Source organism: Lissotriton vulgaris, chromosome 3_1 (assembly GCF_964263255.1).
Source record: "Lissotriton vulgaris chromosome 3_1, aLisVul1.2, whole genome shotgun sequence".
NCBI lineage: Eukaryota > Metazoa > Chordata > Amphibia > Caudata > Salamandridae > Lissotriton > Lissotriton vulgaris.
This window is the reverse complement of record NC_141689.1, coordinates 2,114,174,164-2,114,192,612: the sequence shown is the minus strand read 5'-3', so window position 1 is coordinate 2,114,192,612 and position 18,449 is coordinate 2,114,174,164. Positions and strand designations below refer to the sequence as shown.

The 18,449-nt window shown below is 48.3% G+C and overlaps 1 protein-coding gene across 1 annotated transcript in view; it reads left to right on the top strand.

Annotated features, from left to right (window-relative positions):
* Positions 1 to 18,449, top strand: part of ATP10D (ATPase phospholipid transporting 10D (putative)) — a 772,711-nt gene that overhangs the window by 354,239 nt on the left and 400,023 nt on the right. The window contains exon 7 of the mRNA XM_086962685.1: positions 14,473 to 14,604. Within this exon, the coding sequence (XP_086818811.1) occupies positions 14,473 to 14,604 (132 nt within the window). The remainder of the gene's footprint in view (positions 1 to 14,472; positions 14,605 to 18,449) is intronic.

Genomic DNA, 18,449 nt, shown 5'->3' with positions numbered 1-18,449 from the left:
TTCTCGCGGCACCCGCTTCGCGGGTGCCACTCGTGGAGAAAGACTCACCGCCTGACATCGCTCAGACTCCCTTTTCCTGCTGCCGATCCCTGCTACAGGAGTAGCATAGCTGTTTGGAAAAAGCGCCGCTGAGTGACTGTGAGCGCGAGGCCGCAGAGGAGGACGAAGCGCCGGCCCCAGGACTGCGAGGACCAGCATTCACCACCTACAGCTGGTCCTCTTCCTGTGAGAGCCGCGCCCCCTTCCAGTGGCCCGCCCCCAGCGAAGCGCTACAACTTCTCGCGGCACGCGCTTCGCGGGACGCGCGCGGGACGCAGCCCAGGGCGAAGCCCGGGCCAAGGGCGGGCCCGTTGTTGCCCGTTAGTGCCCGATAGAGACCGGACCGGGCCATTCCTCTTTCAACAACGACCCAGCAACAAACAAACATGCCACCCAAAACAAGAAGTGCCTTCAAACCAAAATCCAAACATGCGCAGGAGGTAGCGCAAGTTACAGGCCCCATTGACCTATTCATATCGCGGGTCCATGAGACGATAAACCAAAGCATAGCTCTTATGGAGAAGAGAGTATCATTAGATCTCATGAGTGCAAACGCGAAGCGCTCATCATTAGGCGCTATAGCAAATGCCGCCTCTCCAATCAACCTTAACACTCAAAACAGCTCTCTTCCTGTGATCCTATCAGTACCAGACTCAAATACCGTCCCGTCGGTAGTAGACCTGTCAGTCACGCATTCTGAGTCGGATCTTTCTATAACATCGGACGACCTGGAAGCAACTCCCGACCTAGCTGGCTGTCAAACTCAGGGAGGTGTCCAACCCACCGAAAACTTGCCCCAGCAAGGCGAGAGAGAAGGAGCAATTCCGAAAACTCGCCTAGCAAATAGTGAAGATATGCCAAGTCTATCGTGCCAGGAACATACAACAACTCACTCAAATTCTTCAACGACCCACAGTATATTACATTTCCCTGAAGCAACCCTCCCACACAAGGCAATCTCTAATGACAATACTACAAACCAATGTAAGACCTGCAGAATCACCTCGCAAGTTCTTACAACAACTAAAGACTTATTATACCAATATCTAAAGCCCATTCAGTTGAGTATCAGAAATCTCGAAGCCCAATTAACTATAATCTCGGCCACTCTCCTAGATTCAAACACCCGTATAGACATAAAGGGGCAGCGCAACACCTTGCACCCACCCAAAAAACAAAATCAAGCATACACGCAGAAAGCAGCCAATCATTCAAACTCAACATCTTCAGCACAGAAAAACTTAAAACAAACCACCACAATACCCAAACCCACAGCAAACGCGCTTCATCTCCAGAAGGAGAAACCACCTCCCAAAACAGTACAGCAAACTGTAACTATAGATAAAGATACGGTAGGCACCCTAGGTTCAGCAATAAACACAGATTCCAGCAGAATCTGCCCAGAAAATAAGTCTGAACTCCTTTCATCGAAACCCCTGCCCCCCCAAAAAACACCAAAAAACACACCTAAAAAACCTCCTGCAGTTAGACGTCCCGCCCACTTGCCCCCTGAAGCTACTCCCTATACAATAGTTCTTACAGGAGTACCCGAGTTAACAGACGATACACCAGAAACTGCATGGTCACTTAAAAACAAAGCCATGCAGTGGCTAAGCATTAATAGACCTCTTGAATCCCATCTCTCAGGAGGGATCACTACAGCCCGAAGGGTAGCCTGGATAGGCAAAACAAAAAAATCAATACGCGGTGACTGTATCATCGTAACATGTAGAGATCCCTCAACCGTAGACCTTATTTGTGCTTGGCCTCAACTCGACAAAAAAGGGGGGATAGACGCCCGACACCTTTCCTTCTCCTACCCCCCCAGTGAAACAACATCATAATCTACCACCCTGGGTATGGCACCATCACTCTAAAGATTCGCGAAACCAGGACCCATGGTACCAAGCACCATGGAACCAGACGGAACACCCACACGAATACATAGCCAGGGGTGGACCGAGAGGAAGGTACATAGAACGTCAAATGGCAGGACAGACCCCATCAAGCATATGAAGGATGGCAGGGCTTTCCAACCCAAAATCGTTTCGATTGCCTCGAATTGGTCGACTGACCATTCCTGGATGAATCTAGCTACCACAAAGCAGACACTACACAACACTCTGCATCCGATACACAGCATATAGCATTTCCAGAGTCTCCTCATACACTTGAGATACCACCGACATACCAAAATAATCTCCTGACTAGTATTTCCCCAGCAGAACCAGATATCAACCTGGGATCAAGCACCCAGCAAGACGCAGTCAATTCAACCAAAATTAATAATCTGACAATATCTGCCAACGTGAAAGAAACACAGACCATGAGTATAGGTATTGATTATTGGAACGTTGCAGGCTTAACAGCAAAAATAACATGCCCACTATGGCTGAACATAGCAAGGAGCCAACAAATCCTGTGCCTACAAGAGACCTGGCGTACAACCCCTCTCCATCTAGTGGGTTACAAAACATTCTTTACCAAAGCAACACCTAGCGCAATGGGAAGGCCAAAAGGTGGACTCATGATCTATTTTTCTAACACCGTTCCACTAACAGTGAAATTACTAAAGGAAACATGTATTTTCCAAATCATTCAAATTATGCACCAGACGGCATCAAAGAGAAACGTATTTATACTCCTAAACTACTATAATAACACTGGCACTCTGGAATGCTGCGCACACTTAGACGAATTGGTGGCATATATATCCTCACTACAAAACACAAACCCTAATGCAACACTTAACTATATCTGGGGAGGTGACTTCAATCAAACACTATGTCCAAATCATAAAAACGGGATCTGCGGGCTACAGAATGAATTTGGAAATCCCATCCCTCATTTTGTACACACCCCGGGTGGCAATAAGCTGAATGAAATCCTCTTCACCTTGGACTTAGATTTTGCTAACGAACTAGTTAACCCAGTGCAGGAATTTCTACCCACTTTTCATGGGCGAGGTTGTCTGACAACCATTGACTATATACTAGCTTCAAACACCTGTAAAGGACTATTACATAACTACAAAGTAGGGTCCAGTCCAATTAGCGATCATTACCCCCTCAGTGTGGAACTCCGTATGGAAAAAACAGGTTCATCTTCAATAAAAGCCAGTTCCGTTGACCAACAATCGCTGGCTATAAAGAAGAAGAATGGCTACGCTATTAAATGGTCAAAGTTCGACCCCGAAGAGACAACACAAAGGATACTCGAAAAAACAGACTTATGGCTAATGGACTGTCTGTCTGCAGAGGCATCCTCCGAATCAATCATCACCTCCTTTAATAACATCCAAGGAGCAATAAGGGAAGAGCTATTTAAAAACACTGCTAATAAACCAAAACTTCCTACGATGAGATGGTTCGACACTGATTGTCGAAAGGCCCTTACTTCTCTCAAAGAAGCCCTTCGACAGAAACCAAGAGATGCCCAAACAATTTCACAACGGAGGAAAACGTACAATAACGCCCGGAAAAACCGCAAGCAACAGATAAAACAAAACCTATGGCGTCAATTACATGAGAGCGCACTAAAAAAAGACAGTATTGCATTCTGGCAGACCATTAGATCACCCTTTTTGGATAACATCAATGACCCACATCATCTAGACGTGGCAATAACCGAGAATGACTGGGTCCACCACTTCGCAAAAATCTTTGGCATACCAACGGACCCTCCCCAAACAAAAGACCAGGAACAAGCAAAGAACAACATTTACCCCATTAACCTACGTTTCACTCTCAACGAGGTCAGAAAGGCTATCCAAGCCTCAAAAACTGGCAAGGCCCCCGGCCAAGATGGGGTACCTATGGACTTGTTTATACATAATATCGATTATTGGTCACTAATAATCACTCGGGTAATGGCTGCAGTCACTGAAATCGGACTCCTTTCATCATGGTCAACATCGACCCTACTGCCAATATTCAAGAAAGGGGATCGCAACGACCCCGCGTGCTACCGACCGATCTCCCTTCTGGACTCCACGGGTAAGATTGCAGGTCGACTACTCCTGGACCGATTACAATCTTGGGCCCGAGAGAATAACACCATCACAGACCTGCAATATGGTTTCCAGAAGGGGCTTGGAACGGTGGAACAGGCCCTAAACCTGATCCTCCTGGCTGGAAAGTATGCACGCGCGAAAGGAGGCAGCATCTATCTGGTCTTTGTAGATCTGAGCGCGGCATTCGACTGCGTTCAGCATGCAAAGCTGTGGCAGATTATGACAAACCTTGGAGTGGACCCACCCATATTAGCTTTCCTGAGGGAGCTATATACCAACGCGGAAGGCCGAGTTCGTTATGGCATCGGCGGCGAACTATCGCGCCCCTTCAAAATATCACGAGGAGTAAGGCAAGGGTGTGTACTGGCTCCCTTCCTGTTCAATCTATACACCAACGGGCTTGAACAGGCTATGCTGGAAGGGAGCCAGGACCTCCCACAGATAGCACGCCGCCCGATACCCATCCTCCTGTATGCCGACGACTCGGTCATCCTGGCCCGGACAGCCAACCAACTCCAGCGGCAGCTGAACAAATATGTGTCATTCATGGACTCCCTGGGTCTAAAAGTAAACATCAAAAAAACCTTCACAATGACCATTGGACCAAAACGGGGAGTTTCAAAGTCCATATTCATTAATAACAGCAGACTGGAAAAAACATCGGTATACCCATATTTGGGCATACTGGTGGAAGACACAATGACCTGGCACAAGGCAATCGAAGCCAGAAATCTCAACTTCCGTCGAGCAGTATCAGCACTAAGCGCTTTCTCCAGGAAATTAGGTAAACCAGCCCCAGCGGAACTGCTAACGATATACTATGCAAAATGCCACAGTGTGGCCACATATGGAGCAGGCATTTGGGGTCATGGATGTATTGACCAACTCCAGGTTACGGAGAATGCTTTCATCAAATATATCTTAGCTCTTCCTCAAAGCTCCCCAATCCTAGCCTCACATCGGGAGCTGGGCATGGAATATGTGACAGACACTATACGATGCCAGCCTCTTATACTCTGGCACCGTATATGGTGTAACCCCGAAAGTCACATAACGCGCTCCCTCATTACCGAATGCCTTGGCCTTGCACACTGGAGGAAAATACCGTGGCTCAACTACGTCCACAGATTCCTCCATGATCTTGATCGTGAGCAATACTTTTTAGAACCACCTTCAATAGAAGATATCTCAAAGAAACAGCTGAAAGAACTATGTATGGGCCACTTAAGAGAACTCCGCAATCAAGCCGAGATTGTTAAAACAAAAAATGAAAAAATCTGCATATTGCAGACAGAGAAACTGATACAGCCCTACCTGACGTTTTTTCTTTCGAACTATGAAAAATTTCTATTGACAAGACTACGGTTCGACCTTTTCTTCCGCATAGTTTCATTTCCTGAAATGAATAACTGGTCTCGTAATTTGATATGTTGCCCCTGCGACGGGGTTTCCAAACAATCAACGATACACGTTATCCTGTTTTGTAAATATTATAGACCAGCAAGGGAAAAATGGATTCTGCCCCTCCTCCGTTTAAGTGGACTCAGACAATCATATCCAGCACTTGCTTACCTCCAATCACCGAAATCCCCGCATGAAGCAAAACTGATAGCGACCTTTTTAAAAACAGTAACATCAACTCGTCGTAAAATTGTCTTTTAACATTACATGTGTTCAAATGTCAATGATTTTCTTTGTTTTGTACTAATTTGTGTTCTTTAAAACTGTACTTTTTATGATTATACAATTTTATAATCGAATAAAAGTTAATGAAATGAAAACAAAGAAACTGTTCAACAGGTGGGGAACACCGTCAATAGACCTGTTTGCAACACACCACAATGCAAAATGCCAACACTTCGTATCGAGACAACCAGGGGAAGGGTCCCTGGGGAATGCCCTATGGATAAGCTGGTCAAAGACATTTGCCTACGCTTTTTCGCAGATTCCCCTGATACACAAGGTACTCAGCTAGTGCAGGGCAAGCAACATGGCCCTGATACTGGTCGTACCCAGTGGGCCAGGCAGACATGGTACTCACAGATTATGGAAATGACACAGAGTGCACCACACAAATTTGGGAGAAGGAAAGACCTACTCTCCATGCAAAACGGAGAGGTGTTGCATCCAGAGCCAGAAAGTCTCAGCCTTTCAGCCTGACTCCTGCAGACCTATAGTTTGCACACCTAAAGCTACCTGAGAGCACCCTGAGGGTACTTCGAGAGGCAAGAAGACCAAGCACACGTAAGTGCTACATGGCCAAATGGAAGAGGTTCACATTATGGTGCAGAAAGGAGGGGCTGCACAACAAAATGACAAGAGACTCTACAGTGCTTAAGTATCTCACGCACCTGCTTGAGACCAACCTGAGCTCATCATCGCTAAGGGTACACCTAGCAGCCATTGTCGCCTACACTAGAGGAGAAACAGGCAAAAGCTTCTTTACTTCTATGATTGTAAAATGATTCTTGGAAGGTGCAAAAAGGATCGCACCACCTAAAAGGTTACCAGCACCTGCATGGAACCTCAATATAGTTCTGACAGAACTCATGAAGGCACCTTTTGAACCAATGCATAAAGCCTCACTACAGATGCTAACGTTAAAAACAGCAGTCCTAGTGGCAATTACCTCGCTGCGCAGAGTAAGCGAGCTGCAGGCGTGTAACCTTTTGGTACAAGGAGGGACAGAGCCAAGACTATGATATGGGCAAGGTTGTTTATTAGCAGCACAACAGTCCATTCGGTAAAGAAAAGGGGTACACGGTGGCTATCCTGGGGGCTGTCCTGGGGGCTTCGTTCTCCGCCGTGGCTCTCTCCCTGGATTCCGTCTTCCAGCTCTCCCACCGTAAAGCATAAAAGGAAACAAACGTGGCTGTTAATACACAGCACTTATAAGCACTCGATATGGGAGGGGGTGTGAGGGAGTACGTTTTGTGGGTTGCACAGACACCACCACCAATGCTCAATACACCCCGAGAGTGCAGTGCAAACAGGGTCTTCACACTATCTGTCGTCTCCCTCCTACCCGGTCCCTCCCCGCTTGAATCTGAGCAAGGTACGCAAACGGTCACGCGAGTTAGCCACGTGTCCTCCTGCGCGTGGCTGGGCGATGGGCGGTATCGTTGGCCTCCTGGCTTTCCTCTCGTCGCTCCTGTCCTCGCTCGGGGTTGACCTCCTGCTCCGCCGTGTCGTCGTGGCTGCTCCGGACCTCCAGACCTTCTTTCGGCGGACCCGCTGCAATTCCCGGATACTCTCGGTAGATACCGTTTGCGGAAGCCTCGGTCTCCGGGTTCTCTTCTGCTCCTCTCCTTCCTCCGTTCGTGGCTGCAATCTCCCCGAACACACCCCAGACGGCGTCTTCCGTGTCCGCCTTTGTCGCCTGAAGCCGCTCCTGATTGGAGCACAGGACTCCGTGTCACAGGGGCGGGGCAGGCCGCCTCGGAAGCGAAGCAGGAAGTAAAGGGGCCAGTCCAGTCCTGTAGGGAAGAGGAAAAGTCTGTTACAGGACTGCAGTCCTCGACCCGCTGACAAGGCGTTAACGCTACAGGAACCCTACATACAACTTCACAACGATAGGGTGGTGATGAGAACGGACCCACACTTTATGCCAAAGGTGGAGTCCAAGTTCCACATCAACCAGACAATTCAAATGCCAAGTTTCTTCCAGAAACCAACAACAAAAGCAGAGAGGGCACTGAACACTCTGGACGCAAGACGGGCAGTCATGCATTACATACAGAGAACTAAAGATCACAGGAAAACAAAACAGTTTTTAGTATCTTTTGCTGAAAGTTTCATGGGCAAAGCTGTTACTAAAGGGACAATTGCACGATGGATCACGCAAGCTATACAATTCTGCCACAAACAAGCTGGACAAGAACTAACAGAGGGGCCACAGGCCCATTCAACAAGGAAAAAGGGAGCTACAATAGCCTTCCTGACAAACACTCTCATTCAGGACATATGCCTGGCGGCAACATGGGCTTCTGTACACACGTTTACAAAACACTACTATGTGGACATACAAATGAACAAGGAAGCACAAGTGGGACAGAAGGTGCTTCAGCACATATTCAAGAACTCAAACTCATCTTCCACCCAGCCGCCACAATAACAACAAACCGCTACGAAGTCTATGCACAGCATAGTGAATCCAGAAAGATTCACGCTGCAAAACGAATAGTTTCTTACCTGTCGGTGTAGTTTTGCAGCTTGAAGATCTTTCTGGACTGACTAGCGAACCCACCCACCTCCGCCAGAAAGAAGAGGCTGGAGAAAGTAGGTGGTAAATAAAAAAAAAATTAAAAAAATGGACTTTAAGGAAACTTTAAGGGAAAGAGCCGTAAAAGAAAAAGATATAAACATTGCCATACAATTCGGAAACAGAACACAAACTGGAAAAGAATCCGAAGATGGCACCCAAGGGTGGGAGCTTCCGCAGGAAGCATGCCGACGTCACAGGAAGGACACCAAAAGGTGGGACGTCGACGCCCACATGGGCTACGAAAAAACAAAGAAAAGACTACGATTCCGGACCCAACGACTAGACCGCGTAATAATGCACAGCATAGTGAATCCAGAAAGATGTTCAAGCTGCAAAACTACACCGACAGGTAAACTATTTGTTATTCTAAAAGTCATTATCAATCTAGACCACACCCTTAAATTCCCTGGCTATCCTATGTCAGACAGACTTTCATTACCCTGGGTTTAGTGGACCTTTACAACACCCCAACTCACTACAAAAGCTTCCCTAAATCGAGATTGAAAGAACCTTTTATGTAATTCACAAAAGACAGATTGGAAAGGAATAAAGGAAAATTCACAAATATGGCTTATCATGCCCTACCCCCTGTGCTGTATGGTTCTCTTTCTTACCTTTCCTTTGTAGAGAACCCCAGCACGGTTACATTTTGACAAGATTTCACTTAAATTGCATTCTTTTAACGTTGTGTTATCCACCAAACTCCTATTCATTAAACCATCTTCCTTTGTGTCCTTGTGATGATGAATCAAAACAATCGACTTTACATATTCTGTTTTATTTTTCTCTGTGTGGCAGAGAGGAAGAAGTTTATAGTTTCATTATTGAGGAAATTCAGCTAGCGAAACTCCACTGCAGTACTGTTAGTCCTTCAACAGTTCGAATCCCCATATGTATGTTTTGTGACTGCTTCATTTTTACAGGTAGCCATAAAATCCAGAGGGGCTTCTACATTATCAATAGCCTAACCCAGGAAATGTGCACACATAGTAAGATAACAAATTAATGGTAAATGTATAGCCTAGCTCCCTCTTGAACTTTGGGTTATACCATCTTATGGACCGGATTTGCTTGCCTATGCATAGCATTCCCATATCTGATATGTGATAATCAATCAATCAGGATTTCTTAAGTGCGCTACTCACCCGTGAGGGTGTCAAGGCACTGGTCTTTTTAGCCGAAGAGCCAGGTCTTGATGGCCTTCCTGAAGTTGTTCAGTGTGGGGGCGAGTCTGATGTCTGCCGGGAGCTCGTTCCAGGTTTGTTGTGATGTGAGAGAAAGACCTTCCACCTGCTCTGGCTTTGCAGATGTGCGGTGTTTAAAGACCAGAGGTTTCTTTTGGACACGTGGAACTTGACTCTGGGGGGATCCATTTGAAGGTCTCACAGAGGGTGTGAAGCAGCAGGAGGTGACGGGTTGATCTGTCTGTTCATGGTGAGGGATAAGTCAAGTCCGATGCTGAGTTTTTGGGAGTGGTTTGAGGGGTTCGGTGGGATTTCGAGGGCGGTCGGCCACCAGGCGATGTCCCATGCTGAAGGGGTGGTTCCGAGGACGAGAACTTCTGTCTTTTCGGCGTTGAGCTTTAGGCAGCTGTTGGTCATCCAGACTACGACCTCCTGCATTCATTTCTGGAAGTGGAGTGTGGCGGTGGCGGGGTTGTTGGTGAGGGTGAGGATGAGCTGGGTGTCGTTGGCGAGGGTGAGGATGAGCTGGGTGTCGTTGGCGTAGGAGACTATGTTGAGGCCGTGTTGTCGGACGATGGCGTCGAGGGGGGCCGTGTAGATGTTGAAGAGGGTCGGGCTTGGTAGTGATCCCTGTGGGACTCCGCAGGTGAATTCTGTGGAGTCGGAGACGAAGGTCAGCAGTCTGATTCTTTGGCCTCGTCTGGTGAGGAATGATCGGATGCAGTCTAGGGCTGTTTCTTGCATGCCGGCATAGTGTAGTCTGGTGACAAGTGTGCGGTGGGAGACTGTGTCCAAGGCTGCTCTTAGGTCGAGTAGGATGAAGGCTGTGGAGTGGCCTTGGTCCAGGAGGGAGCGGATGACATCTGTGGCAGCGAGTAGGGCGGTCTCTGTGCTGTGGTTGCTTCGGAATCTGGATTGGGACGGGTCGAGGATGACATTGTCTTTGTTGAATCGTGTCATTTCCCTGTTGACTGTTTTCTCTGCCACTTCGGCTGCGAATGGGAGGAGCGAGATGGGCCTGTAGTTCTTGAGGTCGGTGGGGTCAGCTGTGGGCTTCTTGAGCAGGGGCCTGGCTTCTGCGTGCTTCCAGTCATCTAGGAAGGTGCCGGTTAGAAAGTTGATGTTGATGGTGCGTTGTAGGTCGGGTACGATGGCGGCTCTGTGGTAGATGTGTGGGGAGTAGGGGTCGTAAGGGCCCCTGAGTGGATGCCTTTCATGGTTGAGGTGGTGTCTTCAGCTGTGATCCGCTTGCAGGTGTAGATGGTGTGCTGGCTTTTGCGTCTGGCGGGCGGGTCAGATGTGTCGTCCTGTGGAAGGTCAATGAAGTTGTCGTAGAGGTTTTTTATCTTGAGGTGGAAGTAAATTCCAAGCTTGTCGCAGAGGTCCTGGGACAGGGTGATGTCTGTGGCTTAGCTGCAAGGGTTGTTGAATTCCTGGATGGCAGTGAAGAGTTCCTTGGAGTTGGTAGAGTTGGCGAGGATTTTGTTGTGAATGAAGTTCATCTTGGTGGTTCTGATTTGGTTGTGGTAGTCAGTCATGGCATCCTTGTAGGTGGTGTGGTTTTCAGGTGTCTTGGTGTTTCTCCAGTTCTTTTCCAGCTGTCTGCAGGTGCGTCTGGCTGCTTGGATATCAGTGGTGAACCAGGCGGCTATCCCAGGGTGCTGTTTGTCAGGTTTGCGAGGCGGGCGAGCTTGTCCTTGCAGGTGGAGATCCAGGTGTGGAGTTCTCTGGCTGTGATGTTGGTGTCGGGTGCTGAAGTGTGGTTGTTTCGGGTGAGGGCGGAGTTGAGTTGGTCGTCTGTGACCTTGCTCCAGTTCCTTCGTGGCGGCCATGGGGCTGGTTTGGGTGCCTTGGGTTTGTCGATGTTGAAGTGTACTCAGTAGTGGTCGTTCCATGGGGGTTGCATTGTGTGGCTGAAGGGAACGCTGTTACCTGATGCGAAGATGGGGTTGAGGGTGTGTCCTGCCCTGTGGGGTCAGTTTAGAGATGAGTTGTTTGAGTCTGATGTTGACAAGGTTGTCACAAAGGGTGGTGGAATTGGGGTCGCTGGTGTTGTCGACGTGCAAGTTCACGTCTCAGGTGAGTATATAGTTCATTGTGGCAATGACGTGGGGTGCGATGAAGTCAGTGATGGTGGAGGCATAGGGAGGCTGGGAAGGTCTGTAGATGAGGGTTCCCCGGAGCGTGGAGTTGGGGCTGGTCTGGATCTGGAAGTGCAGGTGTTCGAGGGGAGGGGGAAGGTTTCACTCGAGGCGGAGAGTGTTTTTGTGGTTAATGACGAGGCCCCCTCCCTGCTGGTTGGGGTGGTCCTTCCTCTGGATCTTGTATCCATCCGGGATGGCGATGTTGATGTCTGGGGCAGAGGAAGCATTGGTCCAGGTCTCCGTGGGGAAGGCGATGTCGGGCAAGAGAGAGTCGAGCAGATTCCAGATTTCCATGGCATGTTTGTGCATGGAGCGCATGTTGAGGAGGATGCATCTTAGGGTGTCGCCTGCTATAACTAATGGCTGAAAAACGTTCTTCAGAGAAGGGAAATTTACATGAGATGGCCCACAAATGGAAAAGGATGGATAATCCCCTACCTCTTCCAAGGAAGAAGATCAAGGAGCATAAGGCCACTTGACATTACATCAGCTCCACATCCAAAGTCCCCATCATCCACACATTCTGGCAATGGAGATACAGGGAGCCCTGTCATTTCACTCATGACACAGCCTCACAAGGGGCTTCCTCCCCAAGCGCACACCCTTTGGATGTATGTGATATAGCACTACCAGATCCATACAATGAAGTGCCAGTCCTAACTAAGGCATCACCACCTGACAATACTTTCTCCTATCAGTGTTTTTCAGGATGCTGCTGAATATCATAAAGTGCAGATACATACTATGGAGGAAGAAAACAACTTCTTAGTCTAAACACCCTCCAAGACCGAACGCACCGTTCAGTACTTAACTATGATAGGGTCAATGCTAAAAGTATTCAAGGAGATATTCAACAACCTAGTAAAATCTAGGGTATAAACACCACGCATTGAATAAAAATACAAGTCAACCCCTACTGACCCACTTTATACCAGATGATGCTCAGCAGCTGACTCCATGGTTGTAACAGCAACGAAGAGGGCAGCCTCCAACAGTATTGGAGAAGCACCTCTTCCTGATAAGGAAAGCAAATGCAAAGATGCGGCATGAGAACGGGTTGCAGTGGACAACGAAAATTATTGGGGTTTAGTCCATTGAGTGGGGTTTCTATCACAATATAATAGGGCCACTTAGTATGACATGGGAGAAGCATCGTGCCTGCTCTGTTGCTGTTGGAGGGAGAGCAGAGGACGCCGCGCACAGAACTCTACGCCGCAGAAGGCTGCAGGCGAAGCAGCGGAACAGCAGCCCCTCCCCCCCTTGACACCGGGGATTTCAAATACTCATCGCGCCTACCTGCTCTGTTGCTGTTGGAGGGAGAACGGGGACGCCGCGCACAGAACTCCACGCTCCAGAAGGCCGCGGGCGAAGCAGCGGAACAGCAGCCCCTCCCCCTGACACTGGGGATTTCAAATACTCCTCGAGCTTCGCGGGAGATGCATCGTACCTGCTCTGTTGCTGTTGGAGGGAGAGCGGAGGAGCGGAGGACGCCGCGCACAGAACTCTACGCCCCAGAAGCAGCGGAACAGCAGCCCCTTTCCCTTGACACCAGATATAGCTAGCAATTCTTCCCCGCATCGCGGGACGCACGCACGCGGGCGGTGCCGGGCTAAGCCCGGGCAAAGGGCTGTGATTGTAAATCTCAAAATATCATTGTCTGTCTGGTCGAAACCAGCATTTGAGTGCTAAGTTAAATTTCCTTAAGGCTTGTAGTGTCCGCTTTCTCAGTCTGTTGCTAAACCACAGTGGGTGCAGTTCGACCTTACAACCTAATTTTGCTGTTTTATACTGCCATGCTCGTGCCACCCTTCTGATATGTCCAGGGAGCGACAAAGGTTCTCTCCTGCCTTTTATATCTACCCGATGGCCTCTCTCCCAGGGCATGCTGTCAGATATCAGAGACCGTCCCAGCTCCATCCATTACGCCACCTTTATAATGGGTTCTGGTTAAGCGAGTGCCAGAGCAAGCTTGTGAAGAGTCGTGAAGCCCGCATTATTTATTACATCCTCAGACCCCATTCCTCTGAGAGAACTTGTCTTTAGCAGTGTGGCCAAGGACGGCAGAGCACCTGTCTTTAACAGGCATTTTTCTGGAGTATTTCATGTTTACAGCTCACGAGGCCACTGTTTAATTGTTATTGGGTGAACACTTGATACAGGAAACGTACGTGTTCGTTCAGTTATAGCCCTGCTTAGAAACTTGAAGCTTTAAATCAAGTCAAGCTTTTTATCTCCTGTCCGGTAAGAAAACCCACAGTATGTTTCGAATTCCATTACTGTTTTATATTATGCGCGGGCGTGCCTTGTATTACCAGAGGCACTCCTAAGGGCAATATATTTATCCATATATTAGGTATGTGTCCAATGTGCACGTAGCAACCGCAGGGAATTGCTAACGCCACCTAGTTTTTGTTGGGTAAAACGAAGGAAGTTGCACTTATTTTTCGAACAGATAGTGTTAAATGGAGCTTAAGTTTAGGAATCTGACACTGTACATACACAATGTTATAGCTAAATAATCGTTTTTGCTTCCCCATCACTTTCTCCTCCCTCCTCACTGTGCCCGTCATTTCAACTTTCCAGCCAAGACCACTCCTTGTCATGGGACAAGATGTGGCCAGAGTTTCAAGGTATGGGCAAGCTATAGAACTCTAAAGTCTTTCACAAAGAAAGAAATAATTCAATGTTTATGGAATTTGTAGATAGAAGATTGCATGTCCGTGTTTGAGGTTAAAAAGTCTGGTTTTGTTGCATGTTTGTAAAAGCTGTATGCGTGCGGCCCACCTGAAACCTTTGATAAATGACCGAAGTGATGACTTTGCCTTTCAGGCCATGAAACCAAAGCAATGCTGAATAATAGCGGCCCCCGCTACAAGCGCAGTAAACTAGAGCGTCGGATGAACATGGACATCCTGTGGTGTGTTCTGCTTCTGCTCGCAATGTGTTTGTTCGGAGCCATTGGTAAGACTTGCAAATGCTATGATATTAGTCTGATTTCTTTCTTTAGGGCAAAAGCGAATAGCCTCCTCATTAAACACAGATAAAAACTGAAAAAAACCCACTTTGACTGCACTCCACATACCAAAATCCCATGAAAAGGGAAATTATAGAACATGTGCCATTGTTGTTGACATCACAATGTAGATTGTTTATAAATGACCGAAGAAAGCAGCAAGGAAGGCTGGGCTGCAATTAGTGTGCTTGCAGTTGGATGTTTAGAGATGTCCTAAAAATGTCTTTCCTTCGTAAATCCCTTTTGGTGGGCTTAGTGTAGCTAGGCCGGTTTTGCAAGAATTAGAATCCTTTTGCATATTTTGGCAGTACTAAATTTAGGTCACTGTTTCTGAAAATACCTGCATCATAAATTATCCTCTTTAGGTGGACTAAATTGTAAAATGATACATTGGCCGGATGAGACCGCCAGTGGTTAGAATTGCCCCATAGGGTGGTCTTCACCGCTGGTCTGAACATCTGTTTTACTATGCTGGAGGGCTTGTTGAACCAAAGCCAGAGGGGAAAAAAGGCATTAGTATCATAAGAAACATGGTGAACTTGAAGAGAAGAAGAAAAAAGAAAGGGAAGCGCAATGAAAAAGTAACTCGGAGGTACAATCTGACGGCAGTGTTCACACTTACTAAGACTGCTGCTATGCCTGACTGCGCATATAAAGTAGGAGCATTATTACAGTCGGTCACTGTGCTGTGTTTAATAATAGAGCAGCCAACTTGAAAGAATCAGTGTGGGCGGGGGGCTCCGGTGGTGGGCCAGTGCAGTCACTCCCAGTACAGATTGAGTGCCTGGGGCCTCCGCAGCCACCACCGCGTTTCCCCACAGCAGCATACGGGGGTGCATCTTGTTGCGAAAGATTCAGACAAGGTTAGTTAGGATCATTCTAGTAAGCATAGAGCTGTATCGAGCAAACCAGTAAGCTGCAGGGGGCAGCAAATTAAGAGGTTGATGTTTCTGTTTGTGCCTCTGCCACCAGATGGACAGGGGGCGGGGGGGTCTCCAGGTGGCCAACCGTCTCCTGTTGGATTTTCCCTGATTTCTGGAATTTAGAGCGCTTGTTCCCTGGTCTTTGAACGAGGAGTGCTGAACGGGACAGCTAGAGGCCATCCGCACGATGACTCTCCTGATTAAGGGCCTGTAGACTATTATATTCCGTGGCCCATTCCCAGACCTGTTCTGGGGTATCAAAGAAGTAGGAGTAGGATTGGAAGATGACCTAACGTAAGTCAAAGGACACTCTTTCTGCTGTACCTACCTAGAATCGTCTAGAAAAATCCTTATTCTAGAATTCTAATGCCAGAGGTCTGACTGAGTGTTTCGCGTAATATAGCAAACCGGTCACACAAGTTCGGGATTCTCAATATCATGGGGCAGTCCCCTCTGGGGGCCAGGGAGCGATGCGCTCTCTCATGGACAAATATACTGGACAGTTTGTCTGCTGGGACGCAAGAGCGGAACCAAGTTTTGAGGCTTATGGCCAGCACAGCATTGTCGAGACTCTGGAATTCCCACCCGGTGCAAGTTATTACGCCTGGAATGGTTTTCAGCATCCTCTGCCCTTTCGGTAAGCACCACAGTTGATGCCACCAGTTTAGACACTTGAGGCTTGAGAGTGGTTACCTCATCTTCAGTAGTGGCGATTCGGGTTTCCGATTCGGTTATGCGGTCAGCTACTTTTCGCAGATCTTGTCTCATCAGTGAGAGGTCAATCTGCAAACTCAACTTTAGTCTCGACTGCTTCGCGAGAATCATGTATCTCCTTGTCGATCGTTGCAAGATCCGGTAGTGGTTGAGATGAGGGCATGGTCTCCTGAGCCCCTGCCACTTCCCTTGTTCCTGTCGCGGGAGTGGTAAACTGTTCCATCTTGGTCTTGTCTGATAGCAATTGGGGGGTGGGGGAGATTCCCACTACCCATCGTTGGGTGTCCTCTGTTGGGTGGAAGATTATGGGGCATTGTCAGGCCCGCTGGCCACCAAGCAGCACGAGCAGCCCACCCATCAAGGATGTCTCCTGGTCTTTGCCGCTCCCTTGATATTGGATGCAGGATCGATAGGCCAGGCACCGCCAAGGAGTAGGAGGGACAAGCTCACAAAATGCATTGTTCCAGTAACTATTGGGGCAGTCTGGGTCACGGCCCCTGGATCACAGCAGTTCACTTTACAGGCAGGCAGGATCCACCACATAGCGCCCAGTTTACCTGATGTGCCTGTTGGGTCCTCGGAGGGGAGGGCCAATCTCAGTGGTGTAGATCTTGACAGCCCGGAGGAGGGGGAGGGGGGGCAAAAAAGGCCAGAGGAGGTAGGCCCCAAAGGAACTCCGCAAGACATTGTATGTTAATGGACCTGGGCTGTTGTCACTGAGTAGATGGGGAGACAGGCCCTCTGGCTCGGCCGCCAGAGTGTTATCACAGTTTCTCAGGGTCCTCTGGGCCTCCCTGTGTCAGACCCGCAACCGCTGCCACCTCAAGGCAGTTCCAGTTCAGAGGGAGCACCCCCTCAGGACACCGCACACAGAGCCACCCGCTTGCCAGAGAGTGCAAAATCCGCATAGTCTCAGGAAGCGCTAGCGGCTGGTGCAGGCGAGGCCGGAAGGTGACACTGCAGCAGCCGGTAAAGGATGTGAGGGGGAGAGAAGGAGGGCCAAGTTTGTCACCTACCCCATCACATGACAGCACAGTTTAGGCAGGCCCCGCAAGTCTGCTCCAGAATGCAAGGTCAGGTGCCACAGCAGCCCCCAGGTAAGTGCTCAGTCACAGCCCCACACCGGCTGCCACAAGCCCTCCTGCATCAGTCCCAGTTGCATTTGGCCACAATCCACACTCAGCACCAGCCCCGCCAGTGGTGGGCCGCTCGATGGATAATGCCTGGTCTCCGCAGTCTTAATACTTTGAAGATGTATTGAGTGAGGGAGGCATTGACAATGGCAACTAGGGGAGAAGTAATAGTGTCCCCAGAGAGAGCTCTGATGAGGGTAAGACCTCCTTATAATAAGTGACTTTGAATGAATTTAGTACAACAGTGATATCCGCAAGAAATAGGGCTTTGATGGCTCACTGGTGTAAGATTCAATGTGAAGGGGTAGGTGTAAGAGATGAAGCAAGCTAGATGTTGATGTGATGTTGGATCTTCTGCATTTTTTCACCGAAGACGAGGTTAATGCAATGTGTAGCTTCTTCACCAGCCTGGGTACCCGTAAATGACTGCACTGCACACAAAGCTTAGTAGTACACGTATTTATTCTTCTGCGTGTAGCTGTGAAATCAACAATCTAAATCGACCTTTATTGCATTTCGTTGTAACACTTAAGTCATAGCTCTCAGGAGTCCATCAGGAGCCAAATGCGTTCAGTCTTTGATAACTTGCAAGGCACTACATCTCCCTCTCCTGCACCTAGTGCCTTGAGACCCTTAGGGGTGAATAGTTCACGCTTAACAAATACCGGATTTGGATTTAGATTTATGGTGTGTTGAATAATTTTAGTAGAAAGGCAGTTGCACAAATGGTAGGCCTTCAGTTTCTTCTCAACCCACTCATCGAGATATGGAAACCAGACTCTGTCTCAGCGAGCTTGTTTTGTGGCAACGATTACTCGATGTCCTTTTTGGGCCACGTCAATCATCTTCTGCCTTAAACTCTCTGGAATCAGGATTGTTGATCCTCACAGTATTACTACTTCCTGAGTTATGGACAGTTTATCTTTGACATTCTTGTATTTTTGATATTCACAATCCGTGGTGAGAGGTTGAGGGTGTCTGTTACTTAACTGATGTGTCATTATGTCTTTCAACCTTAGTATG